The 20,753-nt window shown below is 42.7% G+C and overlaps 1 protein-coding gene across 3 annotated transcripts in view; it reads right to left on the bottom strand.

The window, feature by feature from the left end:
* The window catches only part of LOC137531696 (receptor-interacting serine/threonine-protein kinase 2-like), a 39,939-nt gene that overhangs the window by 14,213 nt on the left and 4,973 nt on the right, over positions 1-20,753 (bottom strand). Inside the window, exons 2-6 of one of the 3 annotated variants that reach the window (XM_068251653.1) lie at positions 18,861-19,179; positions 12,078-12,205; positions 8,658-8,707; positions 5,170-5,328; positions 560-666 (exon numbers count right to left, since the gene is read on the bottom strand). In XM_068251653.1, the coding sequence (XP_068107754.1) occupies positions 560-666; positions 5,170-5,328; positions 8,658-8,707; positions 12,078-12,205; positions 18,861-19,179 (763 nt within the window). The remainder of the gene's footprint in view (positions 1-559; positions 667-5,169; positions 5,329-8,657; positions 8,708-12,077; positions 12,206-18,860; positions 19,180-20,753) is intronic. The other 2 variants (XM_068251654.1, XM_068251655.1) reach the window with 2 other exon arrangements.

The following is a 20,753-nucleotide window of genomic DNA, read 5'->3' as shown; positions in this document are numbered from 1 at the left end:
AAATGCTTACCTAAGAAAAGGGAAGCCCCAGGATACGGGAGGCATCCTCAGGTCCCCCGCTGCTGCTCACGGACCCCCAAAGTTTTTGCACAATGAATTTTTGGAAATCTGATTGCGGCCCCGCTCCTCATCAAGCACGGCCATACTGCGCGAGTACGGCCGCACCTGTGCAGTAAACCGAAGCCGCCCGTGCACGAGCAGCTTTATACTACTGTGCAGGCGCGGCCATGCTTGACTGGGTGCAGCACAACCTAGCTCATGCTTGAAGAGACACGTGGCCCCTATCAGCTGGAAGGTCCCGGGAAGCAGCAACAGGAACGAGGAGGACCAAGGTACCCTCTATCGGATCCTGAGGCTTCCCTCTCCTTAGGTAAGCATTTCCTTTCAGACCCGAGCTCCAGCTCAGGTTCACTTTAAATACATGATCAGGAAATTTTCCTTATGGTGAGACCTTGCCGTCATTACTAAACCAGGCTCCATATGTCGCTATTACATAAATCCTAAATGAAGCCTATCCAGCCCTGATGAGGTCCATAGCACCGGTAACATGTCACTGTACCTGTGATGATGAAGAATTACTTCTTAATTGATTCAAAACTGTGATAACTGCATCCTGAATTTCATCAACATACTGTCTGTTCATCTCCCATGTCTGATCCTTGCATTCTGTAAGAAACATAAAGACATGTAGAGATGAACACTGATCAAATGTGTTTTTGACCATTTTTAAAGGACCACTATTACAAAAAATGGTTACAATCCAAAACACATGTGAACAAGTACATATAAGATATACAAGAGTACAATGCATTATAAATTACCTTTCTCTTATCCTATGTCACTGTCACTTATAGTCGACAGTAAAAATTTGACAAATCTGCCAAGTTTTGGACTAGTCCATTTCCTCATGGAGGATTTCTAGTATTTCCTTTAATCTTTACAAAAACACTCCCTGGAAAGGATCTATACAAACATGTTGGCCAGCCTTACTTCTACCGCTATTCAGTAAGTGCTTTCGAAAATAATGAAAACCTTGAGAATCTCCCATGAGGAGAATGGAGTGGTCCAAAAAAGGCAGTGGTGTGTCACTTCACCTGTTAACAATATTTACAGAAAGATTTTTAACATTCAACCCAGAACAGACTGTTTATTTGATACAGTAACATAAAACAGAAATGGTAAGGACCTACATACGTCTGAAGCCACATAAATAATAATTATTTTGATAAAACATGTTCACCAACCCACACTGTGCTAGAGTGGTACGAGAGAACAGTTCTTAAAATGAACCCAAGATGAGAGGGATATGGAGGCTGCCATATTTATTTCCTTTTAAGCAATCCTGCGGATCCTCTGCTTCTAATACTTTCAGCCATTCACCCTGAACAAGCATATGCAGATCAGGTGTTTCTGACAATATTGTCAGAACTGACAAGATTAGCTGCATGCTTGTTTCTGGTGTAATTCAGCCACTACTGCAGTCAAATAGATCAGCAGCAGGGCTGTGGAGTTGGAGTTGAGGAGTCGGAGCAATTTTTGGGTACCTGGAGTCGGAGTCTGCAAAAAATGCACCGACTCTGACTCATAATGAATTTAAACTGTAATTAAAATAGAAAATATGGTAAAATGTTCTATTTCTCAGATAATAGTCATCATAAATTATATATACAGTAATAGCTGTGCTTAGCCCACAAAAATACAATAAACCAATCAAAAATAGTTACTTGTGCTGCTTCAATAAAGCAGTCCCCGTATGTTTAAAGTCAGATATACATATCTGATTGTGACTGTACAGTATATATGATGTGTACACAGGAATCTTATATATACTAAATAACATCTATGCTGTAAGAATAAACCCTGATGTGTAGCCGTGTCACTAATAGAGATGGTCAATAAGATGCAAATAATTCCGCGTTGATGCTGGTTTATGCAAACTTATGCACTCCTTTTGATCATGAAATCAAATAATTTGATATGTTGTTAAAATTTAGTTTGGCGACTGCGAATTAAAGGGTACCTGAGACGGATGAAAGGAAAAGTGTTATACATACCTGGGGCTCCTCCAGCTCCCTTCAGGCTAATCAGTCCCTCGCTGTCCTCCTCCCCCACCTGGATCTTCTGCTATGAGTCTCGGTAATTCAGTCAATCAGCGCAGTCCGGCCGAGTGCTGCTTCCACAGCCAGGAGCGTTCTGCACCTGTGCAATAGTGTTGCGCAGGTGTAGTACGTTCCTGGCAGCGGAGTGTGTGCATGCGGACTGCGCCCGACTGGCTCAAGTGCCTGGACCCATAGCAGAAGATCCAGGTGGCGGAGGAAGACAGCGAGGGACTGATTATGATTAGCCTGAAGGGGGCTGGAGGAAGCCCCAGGTATATATATAAAACTTTCATCTGTCTCAGGTATACTTTGTTACACGGTAGTACTATACTCCACATATGCACTCTCCACAGAGCTGCAGGGAATCCAATGAGAATGTTGTGCACATTGAACACAGAGGTGTTGTCTATAAACCTGGTTCAGATTGTACATGAAGAATGTGTAATGGAGGAAGGATCCCCTCATTCTCCTGCAGAGTACCTGCACATCACTCTTACATGTACCCACAGTTACATTGCCTAGGGCCTGATAGATGTTCTTTGTGCCGGTCTGTACCTTCTACAAGTATTCTTACCAAAAACTAGTTTTAGGCCTCGTTCACATCTATGTAGCACAGATGGCCGTGCGATCGGAACGCAACATATACGATCGCACGCCATCTGCGCTGCTACCCACTGCACTGCTGATCCCATCCATTGATAATGAATGGCTCAGCTCTGCGCTTGCGGGCAGAATGCATGCAGCAGTACGCAAGTGCATCATAGCGCATTGTATTGCTGCGCAGCTCATTTGATGTGAGCGACAGAAGGGCTGTTTATACCCTTCTGCCGTTCTTACATGTTACCACTTCATATGCGCTTCTAAATGCGCATGGAAGCGCATATGATGTGAACGAGGCCTAAGTCTATGACTTAAAGGGAACCATAACTGTAAAAAAAATGAATTTTACTTACCTGGGGCAACTACCAGCCCCCTGCAGCCATCCTGTGCCCTCGCAGTCACTAATAGGCTTTCTGGTCCCCCGCTGCCAACTAGTTTTGTTTTTGCCGACTGGGAGTCGGCCGGCCGCCATGCGTACATTTTTTACGCATTCCTGCTGGTGCAGGAAGCTATTGCAGACATCAACAAGTACATTTTTATGCGTTACGGGTGTAATGCGTAAAAATTTAGCCATGAGTGACAGCGAGGGCACAGGATGGCTGCAGGGGGCTGGTAGATGCCCCAGGTAAGTAAAACTCATTTTTTTTTTACAGTTAAGGTTCCCTTTAAAGTATTAGAGGCAGAGGATCAGCTGGATAGCAAGGTAACTGATATTGTTTAAAAGGGAATAAATATGGCAGCCTCCATATCCCTCTCAGTTCAGTTGTCTTTTAAAAAAGACTCTGAGGTCTCACTAAAATGCTGTGGGGAAGGTCCAGGCAAAAAAAAAAAATGAGTTTCACTTACCTGGGGCTTCTACCAGCCCCATGCAGCCATCCTGTGCCCTCGTAGCCACTCACTGCTGCTCCAGTCCCCCGCTGGCAGCAAGTTTTGTTTTTGCCGACCTCGGAGGCCGCATTGCGTACATTTTTACGCATTCCCGCTAGTGCAGGCACATTAACACATACAGTGGAGGAAATAATTATTTGACCCCTCACTGATTTTGTAAGTTTGTCCAATGACAAAGAAATGAAAAGTCTCAGAACAGTATCATTTCAATGGTAGGTTTATTTTAACAGTGGCAGATAGCACATCAAAAGGAAAATCGAAAAAATAACCTTAAATAAAAGATAGCAACTGATTTGCATTTCATTGAGTGAAATAAGTTTTTCCTCCACTGTACATTTTTACATTTCACCTAAAATGCTGCATCCCTGCAGTTGAAATTGCTAGAAAACCCCCTGAAATCCCTGGGGGGGGGGGGGGGGGGGAGATTTGGGCAGCGCTTCCTGTAGAGGCAGAGCTTTGAGCAGTATCTCTGCCTCTAGTCCTGTCAATTGGCGCTGATCGCCGCCTCTCCCAGTCTTCTTTCACTGAGAGGGGCAGGGGAGAGGCGGGGATTAGCGCTGATTGACGAGAATGGAGACAGAGCTACAGCCCCAAGCTCTGCCTCTTCCAGCAGCAAAATCCTTGACCAAGAAAGTCATGGATTTTTGCCCTGGTATTTGGGGGGTTTTATAGCGATTTTAGCCACGGGATGCAGCGTTTTAGGTAGGGCATTAGTGCTAATGAAGTTAGTTAAGTAAAAACAAAATTTTAGCGAGACTTCAGAGTCTCTGTAAGTGTTGGCAGTTAAGAGATGCATTTTATGTTATATACTTTCATTCAACAAGATTGTAATATGAAAATTAGAGGAGTCGGAGTTGGTGGAATACTAACCTGAGGTGTCGGAGTCGGAGGATTTTTGTACCTCTATACAAGAATCTTTAGTGAATACAGCCCAATATCTCTATACAAGAATATTTAGTGAATACGGCCCAATATCTCTATACAAGAATATTTAGTGAATACTGCTCAATATCTCTATGCAATAATCTTTAGTGATATGGCTCAATATCTCTATACAAGAATCTTTAGTGATTATGGCCCAATATCACTATACAATAATATTTAGAGAATATGGCCCAATATCTATATACAAGAATCTTTAGTGAATATGGCTCAATATCTATATACAAGAATCTTTAGTGAATATGGCCCAATATCTATATACAAGAATCTTTAGTGAATATGGCTCAATCTTGCTATACAAGAATATTTAGTGAATACAGCCCAATATCTATATACAAGAATCTTTAGTGAATACGGCCCAATATCCCACTACACACTATGCACACTAGGTAGAAGAGTCTGTTTTTTCGGTCATTTCTAGAACATCTAACTTTACAAGAACTTTAGTGTTCTTGAAATCTTTGTTTTGGAAATATATTAAGTTAATTAAAAAAGGGCATCTCGTACAGGAACTGTCCCCCCACTCCACCTACTATCTACCAATATAATGCTAATTGCTACAAACTAGACGATTTTATTTTAGCACCTAAAATAAATTCTGGAGAGGGTACATTTTTAATATGTACTTTTAAATCTCTACCATTGAAAGTCGGTCGTGCTGCAGGATCACCATCCCAACATTTCTCCATCATCTGTATGGCTTCAGGGACCATCTTCACATCCTTCCACTGGGCGAGCTGCTGAACATCAGGTCGGTCATTTTTACACACGTGGTGCTCAACCACTTCTTGGTTTACCACTATAATGAAAGAAAAATGAACTCCAAGGGACCAAGCAAAGTAGTTTACTAGATCAGAAGTTCACTATATCAGACATGGTCATATTCAAGCATTTAAAATATACTACAGTACTGGATATTAATTCAGACAATAATTGGGAATCATTTTTTTCTTTTCAATGTTTTAGCAAGCGAGACACAGACAATGTCTAAGTTAGATCAAAATGTGCAGTCCTCAATATGCAGTCATCATGTAATAATCACGCAACAGCTTCCATAGGAAGCATAGGTCACACCAGTTAATGCAGGTGCAGTACTGATAGTGTGCTCCCCTGTTAACATTTCTATGCAGCCTGGATGATACTGTAGTGTTGCAGCCATGCACACGCACATCACAGATGACTGGCAATTCCCTCAGTAATCAGGCAGCAGCTTATATGGGATGCATAGCTCTCACCGGCTTTTGAAGATATTCATGCAGGCCCAAAGCCTACAAGTGGCTGCCAGCTCGCCCACTGACCACGGCTCATGGGTCTCCAACTGACAAATGATGCATGCCACACCCACTTTCCCCAATAGCCAGATACAGAATACCGAAGGGGGCAAAAACAGGGTTACTAATACAGATGTTCTATTATACCAGTCTTTACTATACCAGGCGTTACCCCCATATACTTAAAATGCTGCTTGGTCAGGACCTGGACACTTAGTTTAATATACTGACTGTTTACCATAATGAGATTATACTGTATGATCCCAAAATTGGCAATAGTCTATTATAGAAAATGTTGCTATGTCTGTGGCAGGAATTAGGCCTGGTACACATATCCAATTTTGATTGGCCAATTTTACCACTTCCATGTAGTATAAGGGCCACCACATATATTATGATATAATATTATGAACAGATTGTGTAGCTAATCTCTCCTGCTACATGGAAGTGATAACATTGGCCATTGATTATCCAATCAAAATGGGAAGTGTGTATGCACCCTTAGATTGTAGACTCCTCCTAGTGATAGTTAAGCCTGGTACACACCTTTAATTGTGATTGGCCAATCACTGACCAATTTTACCATGAGGGTCAACTGATTTTGAATACTATGAACAGATTGAGTACATAAACTCATACTACAAGGAGGTGATACAATTAGTTAGTGAAGGGCCAAGAAAAATTAAGGTGTGTACCAGGCTTGAGAGATAGACTATATGCTCTATGAAGTGAGAGGGACAGTAAAAATTCCCATCAATGATGAAATTGTAATTGTACAATCTTACCAAAGGTATGTAATAGAAGGGTAAAATGAAGTAATATACTTTGAATGAATACTTAAATAGAAGTGGAAAGATTTTACCAGGGCTGTGGAGTCGGTCCAAAAATCCACCGACTCCGACTCCTCAGTTTAGGATTCCACCGACTCCGACTCCACGACTCCGACTCCTCTAATTTGCATATTACAATTTTGTTGATTAAAAGTATGTAACATGAAATTCGTCTCATAACTGCCAACGCTTAGGAATTTTACAAGACAACTGAAGTGAGAAGGATATGTAGACTACTATATTTATTCCCTTTAGACTAAAACTAGTCCTTAGTAATAGTACTTGTAAAAGGTACAAACCGGAACAAAGAACATCTATCAGGCCCTAGGCAATGTAAGTGTGGGTACATGTAAGAATGATGTGCAGGTACTCTGCAGGGGAATGAGGAGATTGTAAACAGACAACACCTCTGTGTTCAATGTGCACAGCATTCTCAGTGGATTCCCTGCAGCTCTGTGAGGAGTGCATATGTAGAGTATAGTACTACTGTGTAACAAAGTAAACCTGAGACAGATGAAATTAAAGTTTTATACATACCTGGGGCTTCCTCCAGCCGCCTTCAGGATAATCAGTCCCTCGTTGTCCTCCTCCACCACCTGGATCTTCTGCTATGAGTCCAGGTACTTGAGCCAGTCTGGCGTAGTGCGCATGAACACACTCCACCGCTAGGAGCATACTACACCTGTGCAGCACTATTGCGCAGGTGCAGAATGTTCCTGGCTGTGGGAGTGGCATGCGGCCGGACTGCGCTGACTGGCTGAATTACCAGGACTAATAGCAGAAGATCCGGGTGGTGGAGGACAGTGAGGGACTGATTAGCCTGAAGGGGGCTGGAGGAAGCCCCAGGTATGTATAAAACTTTACTTTTCATCCGTCTCAGGTACCCTTTAATTTGTAGTCACCAAAACAAATTTTAATAACATATCAAATTATTTGATTTCATCAGCAAAGGGAGTGCATACATTTGCATAAATCAGCATCAGTGCAGAATTATTTCCATCTCATTGACCATCTCTATTAGTGACACAGCTACACATCAGGCTTTATTCTTACATAGATGTTATTTAGTATATATAAGAGATTCCTGTGTACGCATCATATATACAGTCACAATCAGATATGTATATCTGACCTTAAAAATACGGGGACTGTTTTATTGAAGCAGCACAAGTAACTAATTTTGATTGGTTTATTTCATTTTTGTGGACTAAGCACAGCTATTACTGTATATATACATTATTTTTAATGACTATTATCTGAGAAATAGAACATTTTATCATATTTTCTATTTTAATTACAGTTACAAATTCATTAGGAGTCGGAGTCGGAGTTGGTGCATTTTTTCCCGACTCCGACTCCAGGCACCCAAAATTGCCCGACTCCACGACTCCGACTCCACGACTCCGACTCCACAGCCCTGGATTTTACGGTCAAGATTGTATCATTAATGGTTACTTTATGCCTATGCTTTTTGTAATTAAAAGTCAAAATAAACATACAGATGTCATACTTACCTACCGCGTAGTCTACTCATCAATCTTTCTCCTCTCCTGTGTCCTGTTTGTCCACTGTGATCAATGGAGTTCTCCGTCCTCCATTTTGAAAATGGCCATTACCCCATAACAGCTTCCTGGTAAGCACACAGTTAAACTGTAATATCACCCATTTGAGCCATATGGAAACATGTACATTACCTTGCTCATCAGTTGTCCTTTCAGTTATAAATGACAGCAACTGATAAATGTAAGTTCTGACAACATCTTGTCAGAACTAGGAGGAATCGTTGTAAGAAGAAAATGGTGAGCTTCTGAGAGGAACGGATGGCTAGGTAAGTATGTAATATTCATTTGCAGATACATCATGTGCTCATTTTATGGTAAATAATTTTATTCAGTTCAGGTTCACTTTAAGAGACATGACTATATGCTCTGTGAAATGCTGGATAAAATGCCAGTGCTATATAAATACAGATTATTACATTGTATTAAAAAAAAAGACACAGAAAGCTGAAAAGTGATAAGCTATACCTTTATACGGTTCCTGACCTGCCAGTATTCCCCAAGTTAAAATGGCAAAGCTGAAAAACAAGATGGAACAAAGTAAAACAGACAATTCAGTTGTGTTTGTATATTTCTCCGAGTTCAGCTTTGTCTAACCTGATTTTGATGCTGATTTTGTAATAAGTATACAGGTAGGGAGAGTTTTGACCTGGGAGCTCTGGGTGGTTGGAGGTAGCCAAGAAGAGTCTGTGGTCTGTATAAGAAGATGCTGCACAGACCTCTACTGTTTTGAAAGACTGATCAGTGGTTCAGGAACTCACAAATCTGTAAGTGTGTGGGACAGCCACTTTGTACAGAGCAACAACAAACAAAAGTAAACATACCAGTGCGTTAGGGGACATCTCCTATTACCCTCTGTCACAATTTCGCCGCTCCTCGACGCATTAAAAGTGGTTAAAAACAGTTTTAAAAAGTTTGTTTATAAACAAACAAAATGGCCACCAAAACAGGAAGTAGGTTGATGTACAGTATGTCCACACATAGAAAATACATCCATACACAAGCAGGCTGTATACACCCTTCCTTTTGTATCTCAAGAGATCATTTGTGTGTTTCTTTCCCCCTGCAGTTATCTTCCACTGAAGTTTCAGGCTGCTCTTTTCTTCCTGCAAACAGCTTTGCCCTTGTCTGTAATTCTTCAGTATGTGAAAGCCCAGCCAGCTCAGAGGACGATTTATCCAGCTTGTAAAAGATAAGAGAGAAGAGAGAAGCTGCTCTAATCCTAAATAACACACAGGCAGTGTGCATAGAGGGGCCTGGAGGGGGGAGTTCATAGCAGAACCATAACACTGAAGAACTTGGCAGCCTTCCAGACACAGGCCGACAAGTCTGACAGGGGAAAGATACATTGATTTATTACAGAGATTGTGATAGTAGAAAGTGCTGCAGTAAGCCAGAACACATTAGAATAGCTTTTGGAACTTGTAGGATGATAAAAAAAGGATGCAATTTTTGTTACGGAGTCTCTTTAAGCCTGGTACACACTTCCAATTATGATTGGCCAATCACTGACCAATTTTACCATCTTCATGTACTATGATGGTAAACAGATATTGACTATTATGAACAGATTGTGAAGTTAAACCCTTACACTACATGCAAGTTGTAAAATTGGTCAGTGATTGGACAATCATAACTGAAAGTGTGTACCAGACTATAGGGGGGCACACACACATTCAATTTTTATCAACCCATCTCTGGCCAATTATCACCTGCATGTAGTAAGAAAGCTTACCTACACAATCTGTTCATAGCATTCAAGATCTGTTGGCTCTCATACTACATTGGCAGTGTTAAAATTGGCAAATCACTGTCAAATCAAAAGTGGATGCATGTACACACCCTTAAGGTGCATACACACATCCAATTTTGATTGGCCAATCAGACCAATGTTACCACCTCCATGTAGTTGGAGGACCAACAGATCCTGAATACTATGAACAGATTGTGTACAGACATGTGTACATGAAAGTGGTTAAATTGGACAATAAAAATTGCATGCGTGTACGCACCCTTCGATAGCTAGGACATCTCTGAGAGGCAGGTAGGTCAAGACCGTGAATGTCTTTTCTGTTTTGTATCCCACTGTGGGCTATTAACTGCATGGCAGTAGCTATGCACAAGAGGATATAAACAGCAATCCCTTATGTCTCTTGCATTTGTAGACCCTACCAGTAGCCCTTCACTTTACAAGGCTCCGCAGCTAGTACTGTCACAAATTATACTGTATCAGAAACAAAACATAACAGAGTTAAACAGAATTAGCCCTCTGTCCCACAGGAGGCTGAAGGCTATGAAGTCACCGAGTGTGATGCTACCACCGAACACTTGGTATGGGTAGTGGCAAGGCACATCTTAGCCTGGAAGCTCAGTTTTCTGGCCTACTTACACTAGGATGGATTAAGTGAATATTTTAGCAAGTTTAACAACGGCGTGTCTGGCTTATCTAGCTGGGTGGTTGGTACAAACTGGCGAGTGTGGGCAAAATTGTGCACCAAAACGGGGTGGCAGAAATGTGGCCATGTTTTCCCATGTGCATGCAGGACGTGGTGTGCAACACAATTTAGCGACAAGAGGACAAAAAAGCCCAGGGAGCAAAACAGGTAATTTGAGAACGTACCTCAGAAAGAGTCTGATATTGACACCAGTACTGAGTATCGGGCATCCATGTGTTGAGTTGGATGCCTGATGCTGAAGTAGCTAATCAGATACTTTATAGGTTTGTATTACAGTAGCTGATCGGGTAAAATAGTGGGTGCCGAAGGGGGGAATTAGGTTCAGCATGGGAAGGGGTGATTAGTATTTGGTATTGGGGGGGCTTCGTTTTAGGCACTAGGAGGCAGGATAAGGTTTAGGCATAAGGTGGGGTTGTTCCCTTTTGGTACTAGGAGAGGGGAAGTTAGGTTAATGCTTGGGGTGGTCATTTTAGGAAGCAGGGCGGAGGGTTCAAATGAAAAGGACGCCTGAATTAAGAGTGATTTGAAGGCTTTCATATTTATTCCCTTTTAAACAATACCAATTGCTTGGCAGTCCTGCTGATCTCTTTGGCTACAATAGTATCTGGATCACACATCTGAAACAAGCATATAACTCAGTGGTTTTCAAACTTTTTAGGGTGAGGGCACACTTGATGGCTTTGAATATTTTTCAAGGCACCCCTCGTCAAAAGTAACTACCATCCAAATAGTCATTGACTCCCCAACGGACAGCCCCCCCATCCAAATAATCAGTGACCCCCCCATTAAGCAGCATCCCCCATTCCAATTAGTCAGTGAGGCAAGAAAATGACAAGGATAAAGGGTCAATCTTGTAGAGCACATAGACATTTCCCCATATGGGGACTGCAGTTCCTAACACCCACTTTAATTATGCAGCATCACTCACATCACACTCCAGATTGTAAGTCACCACCATTAGCTCAACAAATATTTCCTTACCTATCCAGGCCAAGCCACACTGATCCGTTTCTCCTTCCCAATTCCTCTGATGTCAACTATGGCAGCCGGGACTAAGGCTTAACCGGCAGGTAGTTCAGCTGCATTGTATATTAATGTGCGGTTGCATTACTGATGTACAAAGAATGAGGATGAAGGCTGAGGCACCCCAGGAGGTGCACCAGGGCTCTGTGGCACCCAGCTTGGTATATGGCTAAAAGGATTAGAGGCATAGGATCAGCAAGACAACCAGGCAACTGGTATTGCTTAAGAGGAAATAAATATGGCAGCCTACATATCCCTCTCAGTTCAGGTTCAGGTAGATGAGAAGGGAGGAGGGGGGCTTTCTTCTGCATGCCCTTTGCTGGTAAGTATTCTTGTATTCTTGAGCACTTTTATTCATAAAAATTTTAGTTTGTTTTGAAAGGATCAATGAAACCTGAATAAAACCCACCTGTAGACATCAAACTTCTGCGTTGCCTTGTAACCGGGCCTAAAAGCTTCAGGAGGCATGTAGGAAAGTGTACCAGCAAATGTGGCTGAAACAGATGCTTCACTTCTGGCTAGGCCAAAATCTGTCAACTAGAATGAGACTAGAGTTTCATAAGGTGCATATAAGTCAAACTAAAAAGGTACAAATACAGTAATCAGTGATTTGTGAAGATAGTACATTCCTCTGCATCCCAAATGATAAGCTAAGTACCCACGTGAAGATGGATCGGGGGATTAGCGGCGACCAATGATTGTTCTCCGATCCATCTTCACGATCGCGCAAACGATCATGTAACTGGTGGACTGAGGTTAAATTATCCGCAGTGGTCAATGGGGATCTGAACGATTGTTCTTGAATGATCCGACCTGATGGTTGGGATCGTCACTAAACACAGGGCTGTGGAGTCGGTACAAAAATCCTGCGACTCCGACTCCTCAGGTTAGGATTCCACCGACTCCGACTCCTCGATTCCGACTCCTCTAATTTGCATTTTACAATCTTGTTGATTGAAAGTATGTAACATAAAATGCATCTCTTAACTGCCAATGCTTAGGAATTTTAAAAGACAACTGAACTGAGAGGGATATGGAGGTTGCCATATTTATTCCCTTTTAAACAATACCAGTTACCTGGCTAGCCGGCTGATCTTCTGCCTCTAGTACTTTTAGTCATAGACTTAGGCTCCGTTCACATCATACGCGCTTCCGTGCACATTTGGAAGCTCGTATGACATGGTAACATGCAAGAACGGCAGAAGGGTATAGACAAGCCTTCTGCCGTTCACATCAAATGCGCTGCACAGCAGTACGATGCGCTATGATGCACTTGCGTATTGCTGCATGCATTCTGCCCACTAGCGCAGAGCTGACCCATTCACTGTCAATGGATGTGATCAGCAGTGCAGCGGGTAGCAGTGCAGATGGCGTGCGATTGTACACGTTGCATTCTGATCGCATGGCCATCTGCACCGCATAGATGTGAACAAGGCTTAAAACTAGTCCTTGGTAAGAGTACTTGTAAGAGTGATGTGCAGGTACTCTGCAGGAGAATGAGGGGATTCTTCCTGTATTACACATTCTTCATGTACAATCTGAACCAGGTTTATGGGTGATAGACAGCACCTCTTTGTTTAATGTGCACAACATTCTCAGTGGATTCCCTGCAGCTCTGTTGGGAGTGCATATGTAGAGTATAGTACTACTGTGTAACTTAAAGTAAACCTGAGACAGATATACCTGGGGCTTCCTCCAGCCCCCTTCAGACTAATCAGTCCCTCGCTGTCCTCCTCCGCCACCTGGATCTTCTGCTATGGGTCCAGGCACTTGAGCCAGTCGGGCGCAGTCCGCATGCACACACTCCGCTGCCAGGAATGTACTACACCTGCGCAGCAGTATTGCTCAGATGCAGAACGCTCCTGGCTGTGGAAGCGTTCTGACTGGCTGAATTACCGGGACTCATAGCAGAAGATCCAGGTGGCGGAGGAGGAGGACAGTGAGGGACTGATTAGCCTGAAGGGGCTGGAGAAAGCCCCAGGTATGTATAAACCTTTTCTTTTCATCCGTCTCAGGTACCCTTTAATTCGTAGTCACCAAACCAAATTTTAACAACGTATCAAATTATTTGATTTCATGAGCAAAAGGAGTGCATTATTTTGCATAAACCAGCATCAACGCAGAATTATTTTCATCTCATTGACCATCTCTATTAGTGACACAGCTACACATTAGGGTTTATTCTTATAGCATAGATGTTATTTAGTATATATGTTACGGCCAGAACCCGAAGTTTGGCCACTTTGCGTTCTGGCCGGCCGCTTCGGGTTCTGGCCGGCCAATGTGCGAACTGGCCGTGGCGGTGAAGCCAATGTTAGAAATGAAATTATTCCAGTAAAGATTAATGTATGTTCTGGCCGTCTCGCTGCGGGCAAATGTTTCAAAAGTGTGTTCATTTAATGAAATAAAGCCGGCGGCAATGTAACAAATGAAGCCGCAGGCTTCAGCTCTCTCTCCTCCCCCCGCCTCTCTCTCCTATAGAACACTGGGCAGTTCGTCGCGCCAGGGCAGCAGAGCGGCGAGGCTGCAGACATTTCTTCTGCCAGCACCCGCTCTGCAGGAACGAACGGCAGGATTCTCTGCTGCGACAAACGACTCTGGGGGGACACGCATGTCCCCGCCGGCTGCCAGGAGAGAGAGAGAGGGGCAGGGGGACGAGAGAAAGCTGAAGCCGGCGGCTTCATTTGTTACATTGCCGCCGGCTTTATTTCATTAAATGAACACACTTTTGACACATTTGGCCGCAGCGAGACGGCCAGAACATGCAGTAATCTTTACTGGAATCATTTCATTTCCAACATTGGCTGCACCGCCGCAGCCAGTTCGCACATTGGCCGGCCAGAACCCAAAGTGGTCGGCCAGAACGCAAAGTGGACAAACCTTGGGTTCTGGCCGAAACATATGTAAGAGATTCCTGCATACACATCATATATACAGTTACAATCAGATATGTATATCTGACTTTAAAAATACGGGGACTGCTTTATTGAAGCAGCACAAGTAACTATTTTTGATTGGTTTATTTCATTTTTTTTGTGGGCTGAGCACAGCTATTACTGTATATATAATTTATGATGACTATTATCTGAGGAATAGAACATTTTATCATATTTTCTATTTTAATTACAGTTTAAATTCATTAGGTGTCGGAGCATTTTTTCCCGACTGCGATTCCAGGTACCCAAAAATTGCTCCGACTGCTACTCCTTAACTCCGACTCCACAGCCCTGAATAAACACTTATAAGATTTTCTAAAAACAGTATGCGCTTATGAAGTCCACCTGATAAAAAAGATTGCACACGTGGTTCGCGTTCTCAAAAAACTGCCTGTGTAAAGCAAAATATGCTAAAACAATATGTAAAAATGCTTGGCAAAGGAAGGAGAGCAGAGCAGCGTGCGATCAAGCGTGGACCTTAGGCAGCATCAGTTTGAGTGGTTTCCCTGGGACCATCACTGTATACTATGTGCCTGTTTTCCACTAACCTCATGTGAGTGCAATACTTTTTTATCTCGAATTAAACGCTGGTTTTACACTATATGAGTGTTTTTAGTTGCAGTAACTTGTTCAGAAGAGTGGCAACTGAGTATCTGCCTGCTGGATCTTTATCCCCCAACACTGTCATTCCTGCCTCCGGGTATTTTGGAGGTTTCTAGGGTGAGTGCGGGCGGGTTCCTGGTGACAGAGTAAGAACAGAGGAAAGGTGTTTGGAGATTGGTCCTGGCAGTTATACGCTATGTGATGAATTTGTTTGTTTTTTATTGCATATAAGGTGAGGGTCTGGCTCTAGAGAGCGACAGACAACAAGTGTCGATCTTTTACAGTGTAAACCCAGCCTTCACGATTTTTGGATCTTCTTGGGCCACAGACTATGAGATAGTGTATCTCTTTATCTTTGAGACTGTGTGCACGATCTTAGTCCCATTGTCTGACTAAACACTGTTTAATCTAGATTAAACAATGTTACACATCACAAAAGATGATTGTTCGTCATGGGAAAAGGTTGTTCGTCCCCACAAAAGTCACTGCAAAAATGGTGTTGTGGGTACGACCTTAAGACATTGTAGTAGATACAGAAAGGAATGTAAACCCAGGTCTTAAACTGGGATCAAGCAACTGAAGTACAAGTAGGTACCCTCCTGTGGTCAGAATTAACTGGACTATGTCATAGTTACATCGGTGCTAAGCCCTGCATTTGAACACGCTAAATCCAGCACTGGAGACTTGGGCGCAGCCGGCGCCACCATAGGCCGTAATAGGAACTACGGCTATAGCAGGCACAGGGATTAACTTCAGCTGAAGTTGCTTTTAAAACAATAATTCGGCTTCCAGCAATTGCTTTATTTCATTCCCCTACTATTCATGGCGGCCTGGAGGAGGGGGAATAGTAATTAACACGGCCGGACTTGTGCAGCAGCAGGAACAGCCATATATACTGGCTGTGGCCTGCGCCCAAGTCTCCAGCGCCGATACCTCGCTCTCCCTGCAGTGACACCACCCCCCCGCGACACACTTCAACAATGCAGCAAAAATGAGACAAAGGGTAGAGCAATCGCACTGCAGGAAAAGTTGAAACCCCTCCCACGGTGTAGGCCTAATTAATATTCAGCCTACTGATGCACAGCCTTGTGGCTAATGACATCTCATTACAAAAATCCACCGACTTCTACTCCTCAGGTTAGGATTCCACAGACTCCGACTCCTCTAATTTGCATATTACAATTTTGTTGATTGAAACTATGTAACATGAAATGCATCTCTTAACTGCCAACGCTTAGGAATTTTAAAATACAACTGAAGTGAGAGGGATATGGAGGTTGCCATATGTATTCCCTTTTAAACAATACCAGTTACCTGGCTAGCCGGCTGATCTTCTGCCTCTAATACTTTTAGTCATAGACTAAAACTAGTCCTTCCTTGGTAAGAGTACTTGTAGACAGTACAAACAGGAACAAACAACATCTATCAGGCCCTAGGCAATGTAACTGTAGGTACATGTAAGAATGATGTGCAGGTACTCTGCAGATGAGGGGATTCTTCCTCTATTACACATTCTTCATGCACAATCTGAACATGGATCAGGCCCTAGACAATGTAACTCTGGGTACATGTAAGAATGATGTACAGGTACTCTGCCAGAGAATGAGGTTATCCTTCCTCTATTACACATCTGAAAATGGATCAGGCCCTAGGCAATGTGACTGTGGGTACATGTAAGAGTGATGTGCAGGTACTCTGCAGGGGAATAAGGCTATTCTTCCTCTATTACACATTCTTCATGTACAATCTGAACCAGGTTTATGGGTGATAGACAACACCTCTGTGTTCAATGTGCACAACATTCTCAGTGGATTCCTTGCAGCTCTGTGGGGAGTGCATATGTAGCGTATAGTACTAATGTGTAACAAAGTAAACCTGAGACAGATGAAATTAAAGTTTTATACACACCTGGGACTTCCGCCAGCCCCCTTCAGGCATATCAGTCCCTTGCTGTCCTCCTCCGCCACCTGGATCTTCTGCTATGGGTCCAGGTACTTGAGCCAGTCGGGCGTAGTGCGTATGCACACACTCTGCCGCTGGGAGAGTATTACACCTGTGCAGCACTGTTGCGCAGGTGCAGAATGCTCCTGGCTTTGGGAGCGGCCTGTGGTGGGACTGCGCTGACTGGCTGAATTACCGGGTCTCATAGCAGAAGATCCAGGTGGCGGAGGAGGACAGCAAGGGACTGATTAGCCTGAAGGGGCTGGAGGAAGACCCAGGCATGTATAAAACTTTATTTTCATCCATCTCAGGTACCCTTTAATTTGTAGTCACCAAACCAAATAATTTAACATAAAATTATTTGATTTTATGAGCAAAGGGAGTGCATAAAATTGCATAAACCAGCATCAACGCAGAATTATTTTCATCTCAGTGACCATCTCTATTAGTGACACAGCTACACATCATGCTTTATTCTTACAGCATAGATGTTATTTAGTATATATAAAAGATTCATGTGCACACATCATATATACAGTCACAATCAGATATGTATATCTGATTTTAAAAATACGGGGACTGCTTTATTGAAGCAGCACAAGTAACTATTTTTTGATTGGTTTATTTCATTTTTGTGGACTAAGCACAGCAATTACTGTATATATAAATTATTTATGATGACTATTATCTGAGAAATAGAACATTTTATCATATTTTCTATTTTAATTACAGTTTAAATTCATTCGGAGTCGGTGTATTTTTCCCCAACTCCGACTCCGAGTACCCACAAATTGCTCAGACTCCTAGACTCCCACTCCACAGCCCTGTGCAGCATTAAAGGCTTGATATCTCAGCACTCATAGCTCCTGATAACTCCTAGCTCCTACACTTTTCACTTTTTGAGGATAGGGAGGGGACCCACTTCTGTACCAAAGTACAGCGCCCCAGCCGCACTGGTTAACAAGGTAGATACGATATACCTTCTATCAGGAACTAGTAGGACTGGAGGGCACAGAGGTAGTTTGAGGGGGGTCCCCTCTCTACCCTCAAAATTTGGAGTGTGTAGAAGCTATGAGTGCTGAGATATCAATATAAATATCAGTAGCATAATATAATACTGCAGACATAGGAGGATTAGACACAGCATCGGCATAGCAACTAGTGGAGTGCAGAGAAATAACAACAGCAGCACAGGATCAGACACAGCCCTGACATGTCAGCATAGTGGAGGGCAGAGAAATAGAAGAAAAAAAACTGTATAAAACAAGGCCCTAAGCTAAGTGGATAAACCTGGGCTTTTATATATAGAAAAAAGGGGCAAGTTTTCATCTATGGGAATAAAAAAAAACCTCTAGCCCTGCATGCCAGTAGTGAACATGATTCCTCCCATACTGCAATGGGCACTTTTTCTACACGACGCTGACATGGATTTTTTTTCTCTCTTTTTCTTATCTCCTCTTCTTCTCCGCATAACACACTTTCTATTCCTTTGTTTTGTAAAAAAAAAAAAAAAAGATCTCCTTACAGTTCTTCTTAATCATTTTAGTGCTCCTTGCCAAAATGAAACCTAAAAAAATGTCAGGTTTTTGTTTAGGATTTTCAGACGTAATGAAGACATTACCATATTGTAATTTTTTGAAGCAAAAAGGAAGTTCTGAGTTAAGTTCCACTTTAACCCTGATCATATAAAACATTTTATTTATACCGCTAACCTGGACATCTAAAAACTTGTTTAACAGGACGTTGTGGGGCTTTAGATCTCGGTGGATTATTGGTGGATTAAGAGCATGGTGGAGATAGTTCATGCCTAGAGCCACCTGGTGAAGAAACTGAAACCTCAAGGCCCACGGGATGTCCTTTACTCTGCCAAAAAGAGAGTGTAGCGATCCATGGGGCATGTACTCCATCATCAGTCCATATTCCAAAAGAGTCCCATTCTTTATTTCATATATGCCAAGTACGCGAAGAACATACGTGTAATTTGCTTTGCACATCAGGTCTTTTTCTTTCATGAGACTTTCAAAATCTGCACTGAAATTGAAGAAGAAAACCATCTTACAGGGTGACAGTAGATCCACAAATATAAGATGCAACATTTCAAGGTAACAATCAGGGCTGTGGAGTCGGAGTTGGAGCACTTTTGGCGACCTGGAGTCAGTGGTTTCATAAACTAAGGTCAGATGATTTTTGTACCAATTCCAAAGCCCTAGTAAGTCTTAGACTAAGGAGTCGGAGTCAAAAAGTCGAAGCCATTTTGGGTACCTGGAGTCAAAGGTTTCATAAACTGAAGAGTCAGGAGTTGGATGATTTTTGTACCAATACACAGCCCTGGTAAGTATTAGACTAAGGAGTCAGAGTTGAGGAGTCAGAGCCATTTTGGGTTTCAGAGTGAAGGAGTTGGAGTCGGATGATTTTTTGTACCGACTCCACAGCCCTGATAACAATCCTTCTATACTAGATGCCCAATAATCAAACAATCAGATTTTTAATACAATCATTCATATTAAAAGAAACATTACTTTTAAAGGATCCTCAGCAACCAACTTGTGATTGTATCTAAACCAGTGGCAATCGTACCTATGAAAAAAAAATGCTACGCCGATCGACCATTTGTTTAATCAAATAATTGGTAATGTGATTGTTCAGGATTGATTTATACACTACAATCTGAATTTTAAGGTTATTTCAGGTAACCTCATACTAGCATCCCTCACACACTGATACCCAATACCACACACACACACACACACACACACACACACACACACACACACACACACACACACACACACACACACACACACACACACACACACACACACACACACACACACACACACACACACACACACACACACACACACACACACACACACACACACACACACACACACACACACACACACACACACACACACACACACACACACACAGTCCCTTGCACATAGTGGAGGATTTTTTGGTAAGAGATCACGCACCGCCTGTTGGCACTGCTCTAGAGTGCCGGCATGCTTCTCTACCAAGTCACAAAGTACTGTAAGTTAAAGCTTAAGTGTACCTCCAATATAAAAGACAGAGGCTGTCATGTCAGGCAGGACTGGTGCAGGATTGAGGGCGGGGTCTTGGGGTTAATATCTTACCGGATCAGCCGTGACCTGACCAATCGTGCATCATTAAGAGAGAGCCTGAAATGACAGGTTCTGTCTTTTATACTGGAGATACTCCAAAAAATGCATGAGAATTAATTGTACTAACAGTAAATAGTACTTTCCTGACGTCTCACTGAATTTTAAACAGCAACCACCAGCATAAAATCTACTTCATCTAGCTGCAAATTCAATACAATATTTTAAAATGAGTTTTATTCACCTGGGGCTTTTACCAGCCCCCTGCAACCATCCTGTGCCCTCGCAGTCTCAATCGGATCCTCTTGTCCCCTGCCAGTAACTACTTTTGTTTTGTGGCGACAGGCCCAACATGCCTGGCCACACGTCTGCTTTTACGCGTTCCTGTCCGCAATAGTGCCCTCTATCATGCTATTGCGGATAGGAACGCAAAGAAGCAGTATCGTGGCCAGGCCTATCGCCGAAAACAAAAGTAGCTCC

Source organism: Hyperolius riggenbachi, chromosome 9 (genome assembly GCF_040937935.1).
Source record: "Hyperolius riggenbachi isolate aHypRig1 chromosome 9, aHypRig1.pri, whole genome shotgun sequence".
Lineage (NCBI taxonomy): Eukaryota > Metazoa > Chordata > Amphibia > Anura > Hyperoliidae > Hyperolius > Hyperolius riggenbachi.
Note: the sequence above shows the minus strand (reverse complement) of the source record. Positions and strands in the feature narration are given on the sequence as shown.